At 38.5% G+C, this 21,400-nt stretch overlaps 1 protein-coding gene across 4 annotated transcripts in view; it reads right to left on the bottom strand.

Annotated features, from left to right (window-relative positions):
- CTTN (cortactin) overlaps nucleotides 1-21,400 on the bottom strand; it is a 32,809-nt gene that overhangs the window by 9,762 nt on the left and 1,647 nt on the right. For 2 of the 4 annotated variants that reach the window (XM_067557521.1, XM_067557522.1), the window contains exons 2-11: nucleotides 16,744-16,827; nucleotides 16,243-16,316; nucleotides 13,860-13,989; nucleotides 8,465-8,575; nucleotides 7,681-7,735; nucleotides 6,750-6,860; nucleotides 5,915-6,025; nucleotides 5,097-5,207; nucleotides 2,366-2,421; nucleotides 1,007-1,076 (exon numbers count right to left, since the gene is read on the bottom strand). In XM_067557521.1, the coding sequence (XP_067413622.1) occupies nucleotides 1,007-1,076; nucleotides 2,366-2,421; nucleotides 5,097-5,207; nucleotides 5,915-6,025; nucleotides 6,750-6,860; nucleotides 7,681-7,735; nucleotides 8,465-8,575; nucleotides 13,860-13,989; nucleotides 16,243-16,316; nucleotides 16,744-16,827 (913 nt within the window). Of the gene's footprint in view, nucleotides 1-1,006; nucleotides 1,077-2,365; nucleotides 2,422-3,785; nucleotides 3,897-5,096; nucleotides 5,208-5,914; nucleotides 6,026-6,749; nucleotides 6,861-7,680; nucleotides 7,736-8,464; nucleotides 8,576-13,859; nucleotides 13,990-16,242; nucleotides 16,317-16,743; nucleotides 16,840-19,811; nucleotides 19,830-21,400 lie in introns of those variants that run through there. The other 2 variants (XM_067557519.1, XM_067557523.1) reach the window with 2 other exon arrangements.

Genomic DNA, 21,400 nt, shown 5'->3' with positions numbered 1-21,400 from the left:
GACTTCTGAGGACTTAAGTAGGACTTGGGCAGTGCCAAGGCTTTGTTCTAGCCCTAGTACAATTGGACCCTTAAGTCACAATGTTCTGTTTGTTCCCTATTTGGAGTGCCGGAAAGGTGGCTGTTCAAACAATTCTGGAGTGAGTATTTGTGACATTCTGAAAACTAAAATTAACTCAACCCAGTGTTTGTAGAAAGCAAATCAGACTACTAAGTAAAGCCAGTCAATATTTATTCAGGCCAAATATTTCTACGCAAGAAAGTGCCTTCTTGGAAGGGGGACTACAGAGCTGGAAGTCTCTTTTAGGCAGCCTGCCATAAACTGGCATTTGGAGAGAGGGCAGGATGAATAGAGGAAAAAAATCAATTAGCTAACATGAACTGGCATGTAACGTCAACACTACTTACCTTTGACCTTTGTAAGGTCTTGTCTAGATGAGAAAGCTGTGCTGGTTTAAGTCAGTTTAGAAGCCAAACTTAGCCAACATGATCTCAGTTGATATAAGTGACTCTCAAACTGAAACAGAGCATCTACACAAAATGTTGCGCAGATTTTAACTAAGTCTGTTTCGAAACTAATTAAATCAGTATAGTTTTCTCATGTAGATAAGGCCTAAGATGTCTAGCCCATTCTAGAGAAGCTTAGCACAGTTGCAGCTGGTGTGAGAATGGAGATGCTTTTTATTTTCTTCATGCTGTTTCTTCTCCCTCACAAGGACACAGCATATTGTTTAAATGCAACTCTAATTTGGACTCAACTGTTAATACTGAAGGGAAATGAGTGTCACCTGTCCATTCACAGAGAGGAGACTCTACAGTCAGAGCAAAATATGATGTATGTTCGTGTTACTGATCCACAAATGTCAGAGAAAGGAAGCTTGGATTCTTACTCATTAGCACCAAAGGGGGTGGAGTAACCTGGGGGATGCCAGGGTAAAGTGACCCACCTTCTACAGCCACTGAGAGAAACATAAAAAGGGATTCTGTAATTAAGAATGTAATCTTACCAGCTTCTACTGGCTTGGTCTTCTGGTAAGTTGATGACAGTTTCTCAATATCTTCAAAAGTCGATGCATTCTATCAGTAATGACAAAGTGTCAACTGCTACACAAACCAGCACCAGTTCTCTCATCAGATGCTCAGACAGTAAAACAAGGGAGCATATACCTACATGATCTTTTGCTGCAACATTCTAAATCAGGACTTCTACATCCAAGAGCAAAGATTTAAAAAAATTTTTTTTAAAGCCCACTACATTTTGGGCCTAAAACATGACAAAGGGAATTAATTATTTCAATACACCAAACTATTTAGGGTTAATCTTCATTAAGAGACAGTTGTCACACTAGATTCCTATTAGCACTAATTTTATTACTGATTAATCTCTTTTGTATATTGATGAGTCATAAGTCATAAGGGTAATTTGCTGTGTGCTTGTTGTTCTGAATACAAAATAACCTTTCAGTCTCTATAACAGAAGGGTTTCTATCCAGATAAAGCATCCATCTTAAAATATATAAAAAAATAACTAAAAGCAAATCCTAAATAGAAAGGCAGTATTCTGAGGTAGGTGTTTAAAATCAAGCAAATAAATAAATAAAAGAGTTCCCTCAGTTAAAGATTTCCTGATGTTTGGAATCATGGGTAAGACAACACACTGATAAAATAGAAGAGTTTGAAGCTTTCATACTTCTATAAGTTAACAGATAGGCTGATCCTGTACATAGACCTTCAGCCTTTAAATTTGTGAAATAAAGCAGTATTTCTGTAAGTTTACATCACAATTTGTCTTTGATAAAAGATTAAAGTTAGAATTTCATGAGAACCCATAATTCCAACAGTGGTGTATTAGACAGAGCTACTTTTAGTTTGTGGAGTGGGTAAGTGACTATTCAAACAGTTCAGTGTGCTATTTACTGTGGCAGGATGATGAAACATAACAACATCCCCTTAAATTATAAATGGACAAATAAGGCAAACACAGAGGCAACTATTTTTAATCAGTTGAGAGGACATTCACAAGGTTTAAGATGAGGCACCATCTGCTGGTTAGAGGAGAAGATTGGCCATCTAGAGTTCAGGGTTACTCTGCTCCTCTCTGTTTGTATGACTTTCACCATCACTTAAATTCTGCATTTTAGTTTTCCCCATCTGTATAATGGGGATAATAATCATCTTTGTAAAATGCTTTGAGATCCTGAGATGAAAGGCGCTATATGCACGATAAAGAATTGTAGAGAAGAATTCCCTAATCAGAACACAAGAACAGAGATCAGAGCACTACAGATCTAGCCTTGCTAATAATGGTGGAATTTTATAATCAATAAGCCAGACTATTGAATTCATGATCATTTCAAACAACTTACCTTATCCATTCGATCCTTCTGTACACCATACTTTCCACCAAATCCTTTTGAATAATCTAAAAACAGGATAAAAAGGTCACAATTGGCAGGTTTAGGCTCTTCCCTTTTTTAGATCTGTTAAATGCAAATGGCCATTTCAAAAGCAGCTACATGCAGAGTTCCAGTGACAGCAGCCAAAGAAAATGCAACTTGTTTTTGATGCAAATCAGGATATATACCAACAGAAGCCTTTTCATATATCAGCAGGCAAGAAAAATGCTGTGAGCTATGTGCATGCTTTTCACATTCTTTCAGTGAAAGTTAAGCTAATGATTTGCTATGTTGACAGGACCCAAGCAAAGAGTAAGGGATGGCCCCTTCTAATGCACCACTTCTAGAGCACAGCCTTTCACAGTACCGATTGTTACTTCCTGTAATATGAGTCATATTACCCAAGCTATTTTCCCTTGTTCAGAGTAGAGTGCTATCAAGTTTGCAGTCACCCTAGTCAGGGCACAAGTGTCACTTAAATGCTCTTTATTTGCATGGCATTCATGGAATTTACCAAGTAAAGACACATAGCTACTAAATTCATGTTTTCTGCAAATTTGGTATTGACCCCAGGTTGATGCAAAATTAAGATAGGTGTTCCATGTATCTGCAGTGGGAACGTGTCACAGTTACCATGTAAATGAAGAGAGCTTAAAGGTTTGTGCCTTGGAAAATGGACTTACAACTTCTTCCTTTGCTCTCATTCCCAAAATGACTGTCTGTCTGTGCCTGTGTATACTCCTAGTACAGCTATCCTAGGCTTCAAATGTTTGGAACTAGATCATGATAAAACATTGGTTGCTATTAGAAATAGCAGCCAAGCTATCTTCCTGTTTTGTGCGTATTGTCAATCAGAATAAATGCATGAATTTATTAACCGCCTCTATACATTGCAATTAGACTATTCTGATTTAGTGTTTCCAAAAGACTCCACATTATCAGACTTCACTTTAAGATGTCAAAGAAAAATTAGAACTTATGGTTTGCACCTGAATTATCTCACAGTAAATAAATAAAGGCAGCTTTATAACAATGCTACACTTTACTACTATTTCAACTAAGGCAAAGTTTTACATTTTTACTTTTAAGCTGGTGTGATCTAATGCTGATGCAGAGTCACTAACTAAATATTGGAAATCCGTTTCTATTTTAGTAGCTGCAGCATTTGGAATTTTATGAATCCATATCCTCAGTCTAGGTGTGTTATGAGATCATGTCTAATAGCTTATTTTAAGGAAACAGCCAGATGTTGCGAGATAACATGGGGGCAGAAATTTAAGAGAATGTCTTCTTCAGATACTTATGGCACACATCAGCCTTTTTACATGACTATTTAAGTCTGTGTTAGAAGTGGCTGCACTGCTAAGAAAGTTACAACTGGAGACTGTGCCTTGTTGAGACTCATGCTTGGCTAGTTTCTCCTTGTATTCAAATCCCACAGCAGAGGAGTCCTGTCTCTCAGTTTGAACTCCAAATTTCCCTCCAAAACCACTCTTATAGTCTGAAAAAGCCACATGGGGGGGAGGGGAAGAGGTGGGAAGGAAGGAACAGATAAGTTTAGTTAGAAACAAACATTCAAAAAACAACCTTCAGCAGCAATTCTGGTGAATCAGCAGTACTTTTAGAAAAATCTAAACACTCATCAGGAATGTCAGAGAGACAATTCCATGTTTTTAGCTATATTTTGCAGCTCTTCCTATACTGAAGACAACACTTCTCTGCACAACCATTTACACTGTATACATGCACTCACGTTAAAATATGTTCATGATCAGATGACGTCCTACGTTCTTTTGAGAACAGGCGAGTACAGACAACATTTAAGAGCAAACTAAGTTTATTTCACTGCTACAATTGCCATTTATACTTTATAGCTCTGCCTTGAAAGAAATACAGATCAGGAGAAAAAAAGTCCTAAAGATACTCCTATTTGGCATGATCAAAAATAAGAAATATTCTTGCTACTGCTCTGCAGGAAAAAAAAAATCTGTGTTCAGAACTATGTTCTGTAGCTATTCTGGCACAGCCATTCTGATATAAGGTGCTAAGATGAGGGCACAGATCATCCCTTCTCACAGGAAAACCCACGGGAAGCTGCAAAGGACTGAGATCCCCTTTCATGTTTTCAATCCCCTTAACAGTGGACCAATCCCTGCTGAAAAAGACCATGGCTGCAGACCTCCACATCTTCATGGAAGCCCATAAAATCTGGGTGAAAAGGAGGAAGACATTATCGCTAACGCTAAGTTTCTACCTCCTGCAGATATGGGTGTGTGTGTGTGGAGGGGGAAGGGAGACAGGGTAAGGAAGAGTTTGAGTAAAGTGAGCAGGATTTGTCCTCATATATGATTTGGCAGTTTACATAAAATAGGAGTCATTTATGACAGGCTGGCTTCCAGAATTTCACTGAAAATAAAGACTCCAAGCTAAATGCAGATTCATAAGGCTATTCCAATATAGTTTATGGTCTCCTGACACTGAGCCAGTATTTTCAGTGGCTGTCAATACCAGTCACAATTTGTTAAACCAGATGTAAAGACATTCCACCAATATAACTGCAACACAGTAATACTTCAAACAATGAGAAGCATCTACGTTAGCTACTATCAAACCATTTTAACAGCGCTGCAGGGAGAAAAAAAATGCAATATGAATCAGATTCACGTTAAAAGTGTAGTTAAGAAGTTGAATTCAAACATACCTTTTTGGGATTCATGCAATTGCACTTTCTCTTGATGATCCCAACCAAGTGCACATTTGTCCTGTCTGTCTGTCTGTACACCAAACTTGCCTCCAAATCCTTTCACATAGTCTATGTACATAAAATTCCACAAGCCATTAGTGTGACTATTACAGAGAACATTTAGAACAAAACAGTGATATTATAGATGGGACAATTTATCCCCTAGCATTTCATTAGCAATACAGAATTATTTTCATGGGCCATTTCCCCCTGCCAAGTCAATGGAAATGGGAAGCACAGCTATCGGAAAAACTAATATAAATCAGAGAGTGCAGAATAGCTCACTCCTATTACACTCCGAATTACATTGCAGTAAATGTCTCAACATTCACAGAACAGCTATCAGGCATATAAGAGAAGAGCAATTCTGATGTGTGCAGCTCACCTCTTCTTTGCCACCAGAAAACAATATTCTGATATGGTTCTTTATCCAGATATTATTATTATTACTGTTTGTTATTTGTATTATAGTTACAAAGGCCCCAGTCATTCAATCTGATCTGTATCTGAAGACCATCATGCCTGTGAAAAGTCCTACTGACTTCTGTGAAATTCACATGGTTATCAAAGTCCTCTCATATGGATCAGATTGCAAGACTGGGGATGGAGTTTCCAAATGTATACCTTCTAATCTAAAAAAAAAGGATCACTGGCAAGAATGCATATTTTAACAGTATATTTCCCAGCTTTGAGATTCTCACCCTCATTAACAATAGATGACCAGGGTATTAGATTCAACCCACGCAGACTTTTATTTAATAAAGTTTAATACAAACCTTTCTGTGATTCGTGTTTTTCTGTTTTGCCTTGATATTCAAAGCCAACTGCACTTTTGTCCACTTTGTCCTTGTCAACCCCATATTTCCCACCAAAGCCTCTGGAATAATCTGGAGACAGGAATAAACAGTTTTATTTACAAATGAACAGTAATAAGATACTATTAAGGCTGGACTTCTTCAACCATAGGCACTTGTGTTAAATTATGTATAAGAAGAAGAATGACATCCTGGCTAGTCTTGATCCAGGATATTAAGTCTTAAATTCTTCAGAATGTATCACGTAACATTTTTCCCTTAAGCAGGAGGAAACAAAACAGCAGTGTCCAAGATAGCCAAACCACTGGATGATGTGAGCAACTCAAATTTTTGGCCAACTGTAGCAACACTATATTAACTTTAGAAATCCCTAAGTGTTACCTACATATTAGTAAAATTTACATTTTAACTTATGAAGTAATTTTGTTAGAAACACCTCACTGCTATACTTGATAGTTTAAGGTTTTAATATTAGATTGGTCAAAAAATTTCAAAGTTGGCAGAAGTTTTTTTTGTTTTTTGTTTTTTTTTGCAAAGTTTGTTGACCAGCTCTGGTTACAATGTAATTGAAGTTCGACCTGCACTTGGAATCCTTGTGTGAGTTAAACTAAAGTGTATTGTTTAAAGTTCTCCTTCAAGAAGATAAAGTGTTCAGTAATCTTTACGACTTATCTAGTGTTATCTAGGATACAAAATATTAATATTAACGAAAATGAAATATTTTACAAGATGGTTCCTGGCAAATGCACCTGCACCACAACAAAAATAGAAACAAAATACGTGCATGTCGACTAACCTTTCTGAGATTCGTGCTTCTCTGTTTTACCCTGGTAATCGAAGCCCACTGCACTCTTGTCTACCCTGTCGGCCTGCAGTCCATATTTACCACCAAAACCACTTGAGTAATCTGAATCCAGAGAACAAACACAATCAAACAAAGGAACTCAACATAAGTCACAGTCAATGTTGCAGTGCAGAAATCCAGAATTATCTCTCAGTTAGAAAATAGCTATTAGCCCACAAAATAAAACTTTCAAATACAGGAAGCAGAATTCAGCATAGCACTACAGTTCATGATGTCACAAATATGTGCCAGTTGGTTCCCTGTTTCTAAATCTGGATGCAGTTAAAACTTCTGCCTAAGGTCGCAGAACATCCAGGATGTGTGGTCACCATACATTTCAGTTTTTTATCCACAGAATGCCTAAGTATTAGATAGTGGTTTAAAAATTTAAATTCTATACATGTCTAGAAGTTTTACAATGTTTACGAAATTCAGCAAAGTTCAATATGAGCCCAACAAACCCAGTTCTGAGGAGTGGTCTAGTCTCAGAAGGGTTACCTTCCTTCCCCACTGCCCTTTTCATTCATAGTTGTCCAAAACACAGGAACCATTTACTAGATTAAATGCAAGGCTATACTCTTATTTTGATTTTCTAGCATTTTTTAAACATTAGTGTGATCTTACCCCTCTACGTCCTGCCACGGTAGGCAGATTGATTTTTGAGTCTATTTACTACAAAAAAGTAATAAATCATTTTGGACACAGACTAACTGGATAGCTGACAATACAGGTAGAGGCCCCATGTAGGCACTTTACAAACATAGTAACAACCGTGTTTCCTCAACAGATTCCTATACAAGTTATTGTAGCAGAGTCTTACAACAAGCAGCTAATGTTGATAAAAGTTATCTATTTAAGACATACGTCCACCACAACACTTTACCTTTTTGAGAAGCATGTTTCTCTGTTTTCCCCTTGTATTCAAAACCCACAGCAGACTGTAGGAGAAACAACAGTAATAAGCAATTCAATGCTCCTAAAAAAGCCAGACATTAGTAGCACAATAGTCTACTTCAGCAGAAAAATACTTTGCATCAAAGAAATCAGAGTTTAGTGATGCTCTGACCCTCTTGGTTCTGCAGCATAAACGTCTGTTTTGATTTACAGGCCAATACCTTCAAAACATTAGAGAGGAACAGATCCATTAAGTTATCTTTCTCAGTCACCGCCAAACAGATTGTTCCTTTCAGTACATTATGGTCTTGGCAGGTTTATGATCCAGTACACTGGAGCTCCCACCACTTCCAGTGGGAGGTTATTGAACAGTCTTGGAAATTTTCCCCACCTTGATATTCAGCCTAGTGGTTCAGTTTGCCAGATGTCCCAAACCATGCTAAATTCCTTCCCTCCCGGATGCTCATATTCCTGTTCACAGAAACATATGTAGCTTGGCTAACTGACAAGTTTTTAGTCTTTTCTTACAAATCAGGCCATCCTTTGACTTAATTGTGGGGGGAAGATTTTTGTTTTTCTTAAGAAAGTATTACAGTCCATAATAACCAAAAGCAATTTACTGATATGCACAGAGTGAGTGCAGTGCTAAAAATGAATGACAGTGATGTTTACACCTAACAGTAGCACTTTTCAGCGGGATAAAATTGATACCCTATGTAAACTGATGAATGCCACTGCTCTAGGTAACTGCCGTACTGTAGGATATTACTTACCTGGTCGACTCTATCCACTTGTACTCCAAACTTGCCTCCAAAACCTCTTACCGAGTCCACTTGGGAGCAGTGTTTAGAAAGCTTAGATTGATATTCATGGCCAACAGCTGACTGAAAGAAGTTAGAAATCCAAAAATGGATTACTGCATCTAACAAAAATGGTAACACACTATGCCTGGTAAGTCTAAAAACAAATAAGTTTGGGACTAGGTACCACTTAAAGGCCTGTTTATAATTTATGTGGATCTTTAGACATGCAACTTTAGACATCGCACAGTGAAAGCCATGCATATTAAGGGTCCAATTCTGCAAAGCCATACCGACATAAAGATCTCTCTTCGGGATAAGAATCTGTAGAATTATGTCACAAAGTTGTGAAAACAGTCCTAGAAAAGAAAGTGATCAAAATTCCAAGAAAGATGCTGGCACCATTGACTGTTTTTTTCACCCAGGATTTATAAATTAAACTACAGGGGTGATAAAAGAAAAGATGTTGAATCAAATTCTATTGCCATGACCCAAGGATTAAAAGGGAGCCCTCAGTTCCAATAAAATACTTCGAGTGATAATTGTGTATGTAGCTATGGACAGTAGAAAAATTATCACTACAAACTTAAACACAAGATACTTCTTGGACAAAAGAAACTTTGTAGAACTCTGTAAGTTTAAGCAAAAGGCTAACATCAAAGGCTGCCTAGACTGAATGCAGCACTCACATCCACCAGACATTAAATTCATCATTACATAGCAAGAAAATTGTTCTAACACAGGTTATAATGTAGTATTACATAAAAACCCAAAAATTTTCATAGCAGAGAAGAAATAATCATTAATTTAGGAAAACAGGAATGACAGTTCTGGAAGATTTGGATCATCCATTGATCCAAAAGTTATGCAGATAGAAAATGTCCTTCCTCATATTCTATGTTAATTCTAGTCAAATGTTATTAGCTGCCTCAGATCACTAATTTACTAATTGAGCCCCATGCAACTTGGACAACAATATATGTTTCTAGGAACACTATTCTTACTTCACTGTATTGCACAATTCAATTACTTCATTACACTTTTGCAAGCAATTTGTAAACCAGAGAGAGAAAAGTAATCCTAGTCTATTACGAACAACACACAATTGTCACCAATTCGTATTTTTGCAAGTAGACAATTTCAGATAGAGAATAGATATCTGCTAAAAGGTTAATGGTGATCACTGTAGTAAAATAAAAATAATTTCCATTGCAATAGAAAAGTAGGCAGCTAATTGTTGAAAGGTATTTGATTACTGTAGTAATCACGAAAACTAAAATAACTGAAGTTGCTTCCCAATGTTCATTGGCACATTTCGGTTTTATTTATGGTATACAAAGCTAGAGTTATGGCTATAAACAACTTCTGGCTAGGTCTATCATTTACATTAATATTTTAGCTAGATATACTACAGGAAGCTGCCACACATTTTTCCTTTCTGAATTCTGTAACAGAATAAGGAGATTACTCTTACCAGTTCCCAAACGTTTGCTTTTCAAGTTATCCCAGTTATATAGTACAAAATGGCAAGTGACAGTACAGAGCACATTATGTCTCTTATCAGTCAACAGCTTTTCCAAAGCCTGGTTTCATGACAGTTTCATGGCTTAATGTGGTTTTTTTTTCTCCCTTCCGTTCCAGCCAGCCACTAGAACATGAGACAGGCATAACATCCTAAAGTACAGCTATGCCACATTGACTTAAACAGGAACCAGAAGCAATCTTCAAATTAGACAGAAGGATATGAAGTTACACACTAGAAAGGGCATTCTAACATATCTACTGAGAAGGTTTCAAATTCGCACTAATATAATACTAGTATAATCCCCAAACCCTGCACTCTGTGTCCAAACCGAGTTATTTGGTCAGGTGCTGGGGAACATGACAAGGAAGAGGATTTCTACTGTCCCTGTGCTGAGTTAGAGGGCTCTGCAATTCCAATTCCAATCTAATGGCTGGAGTTGCTGCCACAGCCCTTCCACAACTTCTCTCCACAAATGAAACGTCTGCTGCACATGGCCATGCCAAAGATCGAGACGCTTTGTTCTGTGGCACAGATCTCTAGTTCTGGCTCACAGCATATTATCTTATACAGATGAATGGCAACGGTTTCACTGTATCAGGTTCCTCTGTACCCATGGACCTGTAGATGAGTGGGGAAGGTAGGGTACTGGTTTTGATTCACGTGAACATATCCTTGTATCAGCAGAAACCTGGCAGCTATATAATACTTGTGCTTTAGTTTTTGATGTTTTGAGAACAAACTGCACTGAAAAGTGAGAACATTTGGCCATTGAGAAATGCTTATTTTTCATTCTCAACCTTTTGGATAGGCAAAAAATATTAAAAACCTTGATTCCCAAATCAGCATCTTTCTCTGCAGTATACAGTACCGGCTTTAATATCTCAGGCAGACATATGCAGTATGCTGGGATTTTAAATCCTACTGAGCATCCCTGATAAAGACATTTGCTAGGAAGATGTTAGGTGGCGTTCACCTAAATATATCCATATTGTAATTCTCTAATATATCTTACTAAATGAGTCCCTGGGCTCAAATTTCTACCATCTACTCAGTCCAGAGACGCATTCAAGCAACCAGCCTGAAAATTGTACTGGAACATGTTATCACTCAAACACACATATACATTTCTTAACACTTACCCAAGCTGCTTCCATGAGTCAAGATGACTGATAACACAATCCAAAAATGAGACATACACAGCCCACACCAGAATCCAGTAAACTGCATTTTGCAGTTAGCTTTGCTTTGGGAAGTTTGCCGCTGATTCAGAGAGTCACTAATAGGAATCTTCCAAGGTGAAATCCTTGTGGAATGAGCATTTCAGTTTTGGCATAAAATATTAAACTGGACCAATTTAAATGAACACAAGTCAACCAGAGCCCTTGTATAGCCAAGCAAAAGGTGAGTTTTGAACATACCTCCAGCTGCAAAGAATTGTATTCTCAACACATGAAGAAGTGAAGCTTTGCTGAACGTAATATGCTGGAGCAATTATCCGCTTACAAAATGTGGAAACATATTATATTCAGATTAACAGGATGTTGCCAAATTCTGTATGCCAACTCTGATTTATATGTAGCCTAGACACTTGTTTATAATTTGACCAACTCAGTATGTCTCTTTCATATGTCTTGTTGGTAATGCATGGTGGCCAGATTACAGTGACATTAAAGTGTTTTGTTTTTTAAGGGGGTGGTGGTGTAAAAATATTTTCAAAGCAGTGCAGAGGATTCATTGACACATCTTTCAATAACTTTGTGGAAGATGCGTGGCTAAATCCCCCTGCACTGTTTTGAAAGTCTTAAACCATATATTTAGCTAGAAGTTTCTCTTCCTGCTTTCTCAAATTTAACTAATTCAATCTGTACATTCCCTATTTTATCTTCTGACATGGCACACTATAAAAAAGGAAAGCTTCTCTTCCTATGTCATAACCAAACACCAAGTATCTAGTGCCCAAAGATAAATCTGCATCTTTAAACCATTCAAAATTGTGATTAAAAAAGTCCATCCCTTGGAAACCTGTGGTGAAGCAGGTACACACACACTCCCATAGATTTTAATGAATCCTGGAGCAATGACATGTAGTTATGCAAGTGATCAGTTAGGTCAGCATCATACTTATGACATTTAGACTTACAGGCAAAATCCTGGCCCACTGAAGTCAATGGCTAAACTCCCAATGAGTTCAAAGGGAGCAGGGTTTTACCTGCGGTGCAGATGCTCTTCGAGAGGAAGGGACTGAGATTTTAAGGAAAAACAATTTTATAGTACTGCTGAATCATTTTAAAGATATCTTTGCACCACCCTGAGTATTGATGGGTGAGTATCCATGACAGTTAAAATTTTGCTCTTTTACAAATAGTTGTGTTACAAATACAGCACTACCTGCAATATTTGTTATTTACCGCTCACACACACACACACAAAAAAAACTTATTTTCTATATCCCTTTAGAAGTAGTCTTAGCATTTGTTTATTTAATGTGTTCAGTTAGAATCCTAAATGTATGAGGTGAGGCATAAGTAGTCAGCATTAGAGAGCTTGAAGCTTAGAGACCTTAAAACAAGGTAAACTTAATAACTTTAATCAATACTTCTCTTACCCCAGTTCTCCATCAATTTATGTTAGCCTGTTTTCTGGTCCACTGAGGAATATATAGCAAATTTCTGTGAAACAACAGGGCCCTGCTTACAAACAAACCAAAATCTGATATGCTCAACAGGTGATGGAACATATTGGAACCATCTTGCGATGTACCTATAGAGTTAGTTAAGCAAGAAACTAAAATGTAATCTTATTTAGGCCTTAATATTTTAGCTCTAATTTTCTTATAATATAGTATTGTGCTGCAATGATATTATAAGTTGGATAGCTAATGGGGGCAGATGAGCAACTAGAACAACTTCTGATGAGCATTTTTTTTTTTACACTATTAATACATTCACTACGCATGCAGCTATTTAAAAAAACCTAAGGAACATTAGTATTTATCCTTTGCATTGATGTTGACAACTGTTTCAAACATGGACTCAACAGTCTATACTTCAAAGATTGCAGCTATTGTCTGCCTAAAATATAAAAGCCATTTTCTGGATATCTGGGTTATTTCTCACAGCTCATTTTTTCCAGTGCCTTTTTGAAGTGAGAGCTACCTTCTAATTCAAGAAAAGATAAATACATTCATTTATTTATTCTTAGGCTGTCTTAAATACACAAAAAATTGATACAGCACATGAAATAGAAAATGGGATTTATTCATAACTAAGTGCTTTCTTAATTTAGAAAAATATCTTTAGAAACCTAAACATTTACTGGAGGAGAAAGACCACTAATAAGCACGACAAGCAATCAGACCAAGTCTAAAATTACAAGACTCCACCACAAAGGGATGTGGGGCACCAATGCATCAGTTCTCAAAAAAGCTTCCCTTTGTCAATCACAGATGACCTGTTTCCCTTGAGTGTTCTGAGACACAGGACCTGATCATGCACAGCCTAAAAATGGGATGTTTTGCTGACAGTTACATCAGGAAAACCCTAGTGTGGACACAGTTATACCAGAATAAAGGTAGTTTACACTGACAAGTTATTTTGGTTCCCAAACTGCAATAAGCTATAGCAGGCCAAGCACTTTTATGCAGGTATAACTGCATCTACACTAGGGGGTTTGCCACATTTACTGTACTGATATAGTTAAAGCAGCAAAACTTTCATACAGACAAACCTAATTGACAAGAGTAATCCCATCCCACTGACTACAATGGGATTTACTCAGGTGAGTAAGGCTTGCAGCATCAGGCCCATCCACAATGTATCTCCTGAGAAGACGTTTTACACTTACTTTATCCATACGGTCTTGTTCCACACCAAACTTCCCTCCATAGCCACGGGAAGCTTTTGGTCCTGTTTCAAGCTCTTTCTCCTTGAGGCTTTGGTGTTCTTGGGACACATTCTCTCTCAGCTGGTGAATGCTTTAAAACAGAGAATGCAGTAGTTATATAATAAATACATTCCATAGACATGGTTAACATTAAAACTTCCTCAGAGCCAAGACTTCCTACTTGATGTGCTAATTTTGCACCCAAAAACCTGATCTTAATTTAAAGATTAGAAGATAAATGCTCGTAATTGTGCAATATGCATTTCATTTTTTAAAAAAAATCCTTCAGTATACAAAGCACTTCAAGTCTGGTTTTAAGAACTTTGAAATTCATTTAATTGTGAAATCATTTTTTTAAAACCAAAAACCCAGAACAAGCCCTTCATTTTAAGATCTACCATCCTGCATTTGGGCTGTAAACATTTTGCTATTTGATGTTAATCCTCAATAGTTGATTTACCTAGTTACCCCAATATGATTTTTTTTGTTTACCCTATCTAGCTATTTATATAGCCCTCATCAATGTAGTATCTTCTCTTCCCCTACTCATTCCTTTCTTGTTGGTTCTCCCCTGTTGTGGTTTTAGTTTGTGAGGGAAGAGGGGAAAAACAGATTGTAAGCTTTTCATGGCAGGGACCATCTCTTCCTGTGCATTTGTACTGTACCTATTATAATGGGCAACTGAAGCTTTTGAACATTACCATAATATAAAACAGGCAGGAATTGAAAGCAGGTTGATTTCCTTTCCCCTCCACCAAACCTTCTTTGGAAATAGGAAAAGAAATGAACTTACAACAGTGCAGGCTGGATGTAGAGGGAAAACCAGTGATCTGTGCCTGAAGACACTTCCCACATGAGTTTAAAGCTGCCTGAAGCATAAACTGCTGTATATTTAGCCTATAAATGTCAGCAATGCATTTCAGAGAGTAAAACTGAACCCTGAAGTAGGCCATAGCAGGTCAGACCAATTTCACAGATTCCATAGGCCATTCTGAATCAGACCAATGGTCCATCTAGCCCAGTCACCTGTCTTCCAACAGTGACCAAGAAGAGGTAATCCAAAGAGAATGAACAGAACAAGGCTATTATCGAGTGATCCATTCCGATGTCCACTCCCAGCTTCTGTCAGTTAGAGGCTTGGGCCCCAGAGCATGGAGTTGCATCCCTGACCATCTTGGCTATTGATGGACCTATCTTCCATGGACCTATCTTCCATGAATTCTTTTTTGAGCCCATTTATAATACTGGTCTTCACAAAATCCCCTAGCAATAGGTTCCACAAGCTGACTGAGTGTTGTGTGAAGTACTCTTCCTTTTGTTTGTTTTAAAGCTGCTGCCTATTAAATTAATTGGGTGACCTTTGGTTCTTGTGTTATGTGAAGGGGTAAACAACACTTCCTTATTCGCTTCCTCCACACCATTCATGATTTCATAGAGCTCTATCATACTGCCTCTGCCCCTTAGTTGTCTCTTTTCCAAGCTGAATAATCCCAGTCTTCTTAATCTCTCCTCACACAGAAGCTGCTCCATACCCCATTTTTGTTGCCCTTTGATGTACCTTTTCCAATTCCAAGTTTTTTAGATGAGGCAACCAGAACTGTATGCAGTATTCAAGGTGTAGGCATACCATGTATTTATACAGTGGCATTATAATACTTTCTCTCTTATCTATCCCTTTCCTAATGGTTCTTAATATTGTTAGTTTTGACTGCTGCTGCACTGAGCAGAAAACATCTGCTCAAAGTAGGCCATTTAACAATTAAGAAGGTCATTTACACATATAAATAAACAAGCTTGTGAGCTGACGGTCCTTTGTAACACATGCATTTTCCTTTCTGACAGAGGCGTCAATATTGTTACAGTGTTGTTGGATGCCAGAATTTTTAGAAGTTGGGCAGATAATTTATTAGCCAATTCTAGAAATATACAGCCTGAATCTATTCTCAGGAAATGGAGCTGTATCACCTGCCTCAAAAATTTCCATGCCATATGGTAATGTACATCTTTGCAGCTGAACACCAGTGCATAACTTTGAGTACAAAGAGCAATTGTAAAACCTGTAGCCAGAGAGCAAGACTTTGTAGGTGCCTGCATGTACAAAGGAGGCATGAAGAATCATGTTTCCAGCGAAGAAAAGACTATAACATCAATTCTTACCTTATTTTACAACTAAAGATGCTGGCAGCCATAAAGGACTGGCAACTCTGGAAAGGATTGTAACCAGTGCTCTAGAGAGACTCTCTTGTATTTTATCCACCAGGATGCAAGACACTAAGGAACTGAACTTATTAAAAATTGCCTACATTAACAGTCACAAAAGAATCAAGAAGAAGGACTGGTTTACTTGATGTGTTCTTGATGTCCAGATCCTTGCACTGTTTTAGCACCCCAGCGTTGTTCTTTCTCGCTTACATCATTCTGTCAAAGACATGTAAGAAGAAGTTAAAAACCATTAGATTTCAGAGATTCAACGCTTCGGAGGCCTTAAGGTTCTCTCATGCCACTGAAACTAGGCAACAACCTCATTGCTCCATTTACCTGTTTCTACTACAATCGTCTCCCTGCCTTTTCTGTTATCGCCAATGCATGGAGCATACTTCCAGTTACAAATCATTACAAGGTCTTCATTTAAACCCTTGGCTTTTATTGCAATGCCCAGCTAAATAAAGCAATTTAATGAATCACATGCAAAAGTATCCTAGTTATTCTCTCCTACAGGCAGCTAAATATTTCCCATCTACTCTGCATATATCTTTCCTAGGCTGTAGCTCTTCAGAGCAGGAACTGTCTTCACTGTGCTATACAGCATTGTCGGTGCTTAAATAATAAAGTTTGAGGCCCATACCACAAAGTCAGGATCTGTCTCCCAGTCATCAGCTCCATCACTCTGGTTGACAGAAATGGTGTGACCTGCAGTAGCCTTCCACATCTGAAACACCATCAAAGGAAATGCTGTCACACTGGAGTTACATTTAAATTCATTTCACATTATGACTGGGTTAATTAAGGAGTAGTCCAATATTCCTGAATTACTAGAGAAGTAAATTATTTAACTAGACAACATTTGTAATATTGGCAGTTACCGCATATGTGGTTACTAATCGTATCAGTTGTTCAGTTGCCTTTGCAAGCTAGTCTGATTATTTCTGGCCTTTTTATAATGCCAATAGAGAAACCACAGAGAATTATCACTGGCATTGTTTCAAAGAGAATGAGGAAGTTCCTTCAGGAACAAGTCAACATGTACTTACTCCATTTATTAGTAACACATGTTAAACCACTACCATTGATGATCTCTGTTCAAATAGGTCTTCTAATCAAAGTTTGCTTCACAAAAAAACATTAACTGTCGGATCCCATACGTGTACTTATGTCTTATGGTAACATTTTTTCTAGCCTTTAGTAATGATGAGCATACAAATTGTGAAAAAACCATACAGAATATTGTATTTAGCATTTTACATTAAGAAGATTCAGATATCAAGTATTATGAAAACAATCTGAACAATTTAAAAAGTTTGAATACTATTTTGAGTTAGTAGGCATTTGTCCACTTGCCTGCAATAATATTACACAGACTACAGTTTTAAAGGTATTCTTTGATTAAGAATATGTATATATATTATTGCTCTGTTTGCAGAATGTTTCAGTATGAAGCAGAGGGAAGGAAGTATTGGGATCAGGAAATTATAGATATTTCTTGTCTTTTTATTACGATTTAATTTGAGACACTGTCAAGGAACCTGATTTTCAGAGAGAAGATGCTCTGCGCTTTCTGAAAAACTCAGACCCCTCTGTGGCATATCAAGTTGTGAACCCCAAAGTTTAGACACCTCAATTATTGGTCATTTTTGAAAATCTGGTTCAGCATAGTTGCTGCTGCTAACAGTGGGTTATGTTTTTGAATTTCTATAGAAAACATATGATTGGGAAATAAATATATTTTAACTCTGAAATTGTTTATTTCACATGGATTGGAGAAAGTTTGCTTTCCCTCCACTAATGGACAAGTTCTTTAATATTCTATCATTGTGTCTTACTATACATACCTTTTATTTTCTAATTAAGAAATTGTTTATAAGAGGTATCATTTATGGTGAAGTATTTCACATACTAACACAATCTGGAACAGAAAAGGCAAGCTCCAGAAGACTATTTCTGGATTTGAATGGTCAGTTAAGAGTTGTAGCGCTTCAGGCCAGGGATTGTGTTTGTTACACATTTGTATAGTACCTACCATAATGAAGCTAGGGCTTCTAGGAGATACCAAAGTTCATATATCCTATTTGTAAATGTCCTGAATCTGTAAGCCCTCCATATACAGAGCTCCTGTTGAAGTCAAGTGGGAGTTCCACACATGGAAATTTTACAGGATCAGATCCAAAGAATAGGATGCAAACTGCAGGTCTTCATTATTTCCCTAGTTTTAACTATGCTAATACTTCATTCAATAGACGAGGCGGATGAGGAAAATCAACAGTGTGTAGATTCTTCAGTGCCACCCCACATACCAGAAACGTGCCACCCCCCCCCCCAAAAAAAATCTGCCAGACATTCATTCAAAACAACTCTTTTAGGCACACACATCTATGAGTCTCTCACATGGCAGCCTGCAAAGCAAACAAGTTTTTTTGAGGGGAAATTAACCATTTTAACATTGAACCTCCAGCTAGTTTTGCACTGGAATGTATCGTCTGATGTTGTTTGTTTGTAAGCGCCTAAGGATGGGGAACATAACTGCTTCTCTTCTGCTAGAAAGAATGAGGCTTGGTCTACACTACAAACTTCTGCTGGATTTTCCACACCTCTGAGCGATGTAGTTACACAGACCTAACCCCCGGTGTAGACAGTGCTATGTCGACGGAAGGGCTTCTGCAGACAGTGCCAGCTATATATATTTTAATATATACATAAATGCTCAAAGTATGTGAGCATTACATTTTACATGCGATTACACTATACCTCTATTTCTGTCAGTCATTTAGGGAGGGATCCACAAAAGTACTTTGGTGCCTAAACCCAAGACTCAGGTATCTAAGTCCCTATTTTAGGCATCTATGTCCCTGTTTTGGGTACACTTCAATCTACAGAACTCCCACTGAACTGTATAGCTACCTAAACTCACTTGGTGAGTATGTTTCTGCATCAGGAAGCAGTGCCCAACCTATAGGTGTCCGGCCACCTAAGCCCCAGAACAATTCATGAACTAGGGGAAGCCAGGAAACCTAAGTTGTGTCCAGGGACCAGATACAGTAGGTGCATCCAGAGGGTGCTTACCAGATTGGGTCCCATTCAAAATTGGATATGACCTTATAACTTTTAGCTCAATGGGAGACCTAGGTTCAATTCTCCTTTTCCTACTAGAGCAGGAGAAAGTATTTGAACAAGGGTCTCCTACCTCAAGAACATGTTCTAGTCACTGAACTATGAGATAGTCTGATAGACTCCCTTGGTCTTTCCTGATGATATGCTCTCTCTCTAGTTCAGTGAAAACAATGAATACCTCTGTAGTGGTTAGGGCACTCACCTGGATCTAGTCCCCATGCTCCAACCACTCTTTTGTTATTTATCCACAGTAGAACAGCTTCAATAGGGGAGACGGAGGAAGCCCCCTGTTCAAAGTTTCTTCCTTCCTCTCTGGAGGAGAGGTCTCCAACATCCCAGGTGAGTGCGCTAATCACTGAGCTAAAAATTAGAAGGTGGGACTGGGTACCACACCACCTCCTCCTCCGGCCATTTTGTTGGCAGTGAGGCAGGTGCCTAACACATTTTCAAGAAACACCTTAGGCACCTAAGCCAACTGACTCCAGGTGGTGGGTACACATTTGTAGATTGCCAAGCACAGCTAGGCCCTTCCCTGCAGCCTGGACTTAGGTGCTTATCTCTGTGAGAGAAGAAGGGCTTAGCACTCACCTCTCTGGTCAGCATTTCCCATTGGCTCTCTTAGGCAGCTCCCCACCAAACATGGTTAAGTTCCTTCATGGATCCAATCCTTGCTCTTTTATCCCAAACACACACAACTGAAGCACTAAAGCTCCACGTGACTGTCCATTGTTTGCACTGCAGCATACAAGTTACAAGATCATCTCTACTCTGAGTTTAGCAATATCCAAGCCTAACTCACAATTTATTTGTTTCCTCCTCCACCTTGTTAAAAGTGGTAATCAAGAAAGACTGGAAGCTGAAGGAGTTTTTATAAAGAGTATTTTAAAAAATCCTGGTCAGATACTATAGTATATGAATATCCATCCCCTCCCGCTCACTCCCCCAATCAGAGTTTTATTAGGTTAACTATAAAGGGCACAAAGATACAGCATAATAATAAAAACCAAGTGAGTTTTCTCATTTCCTACCAGGCATAATTTGCAGCCCCACCACACTAGTTTTCCTCAGTAGTTGCTGATCCAGCAGATCTCTTTCAACTAACTACTGAGAAACATGATCCATACTGTATCCACGAGTCACTGACTCACACGGTCAAATTTCTGGAAAAAGAGCTACAGTTCAAAACACACGGAGGCTAAATATATCCTTTTGATTTATCAGGCCACTTCTCTCCTTTATCACATTGACTAATCAGCAGACACAGCGTTTTCCACAGAGGATATTTGGAGGTAGAGGAATTCAAACTCCCTCCTCCCCACCCAAGGACAGGCTCAATGAACAAGTGGGAGGTGCCAGTCAGCTAACAGTCAGCAATGCCTTATCTAGAGATACCTGGGAGTCAATATCTGGCATGGGTAAAGGGCTAACTGCAGCACCCTTTTTTTCCCTTTTGTGATCTCTCTGAGCATACTCATTCAGAGGTGTTAGGCCTCCTGCATTTGCCTATCCCGACTGGAGTTTTGCAGTTCTCCCACTCCTACTCTCGGAGAGGCCTATGTATGCACCCACTGCTGCCCTGCTGGTGCAACTGAGTTCAGGCACCTTTGTGAGTCTGCAACCAGTGATCAGACAGCTTTCTTCAAACAAAAGTATTGTCTATTTTAGCAGTAGGACCAAAGCATTAGAGGAAAAAAAAAGGGGGGGGGGAGAGATTTTAAAATGAGAATGTGTCTCTACTGACAGCAGCAAAGTTGCCATCGTCAGATCGGCCTATCTGGATCGATTGGACAGTGAAGACCTGCTCACTCAATCGATCCAGAAGTTGACGATGGTAAACCACCCCCTCAAGTGGTGCGGTGCAGTGCAGTGCAGTGAAGTGAAGACGCCACGCAGAAGGGAAGCACAGCAGTCAATGGGAGTTACGCAAGCCGCCGAATCGCCAGGTAAGTGTAGACCAGGGCTCAGTCTACACACATCTATCTTACCACCCTTTGATGGTAATGTAGGCAGGCATAATGTCTTCAGACACAGCCAGGTGCCTGTGTGTGTCTCAGTTTGGTTCCCCTGAAGAATTTAACCACTGGCCCTCTCTTGAGACGGGGGTCCCTTTTAAATCCTGCCAGAGCTTCTCTGTTTCTGACCTTTCTGGTTTTGTAGGTTGGAAGAGGCAAAAATAA

Source organism: Emydura macquarii, unplaced genomic scaffold (genome assembly GCF_026122565.2).
Source record: "Emydura macquarii macquarii isolate MOO-44397 ecotype Brisbane River unplaced genomic scaffold, CSIRO-AGI_Emac_v2 contig_1876, whole genome shotgun sequence".
NCBI lineage: Eukaryota > Metazoa > Chordata > Testudines > Chelidae > Emydura > Emydura macquarii.
This window is presented reverse-complemented; position numbering and strand designations above follow the sequence as displayed.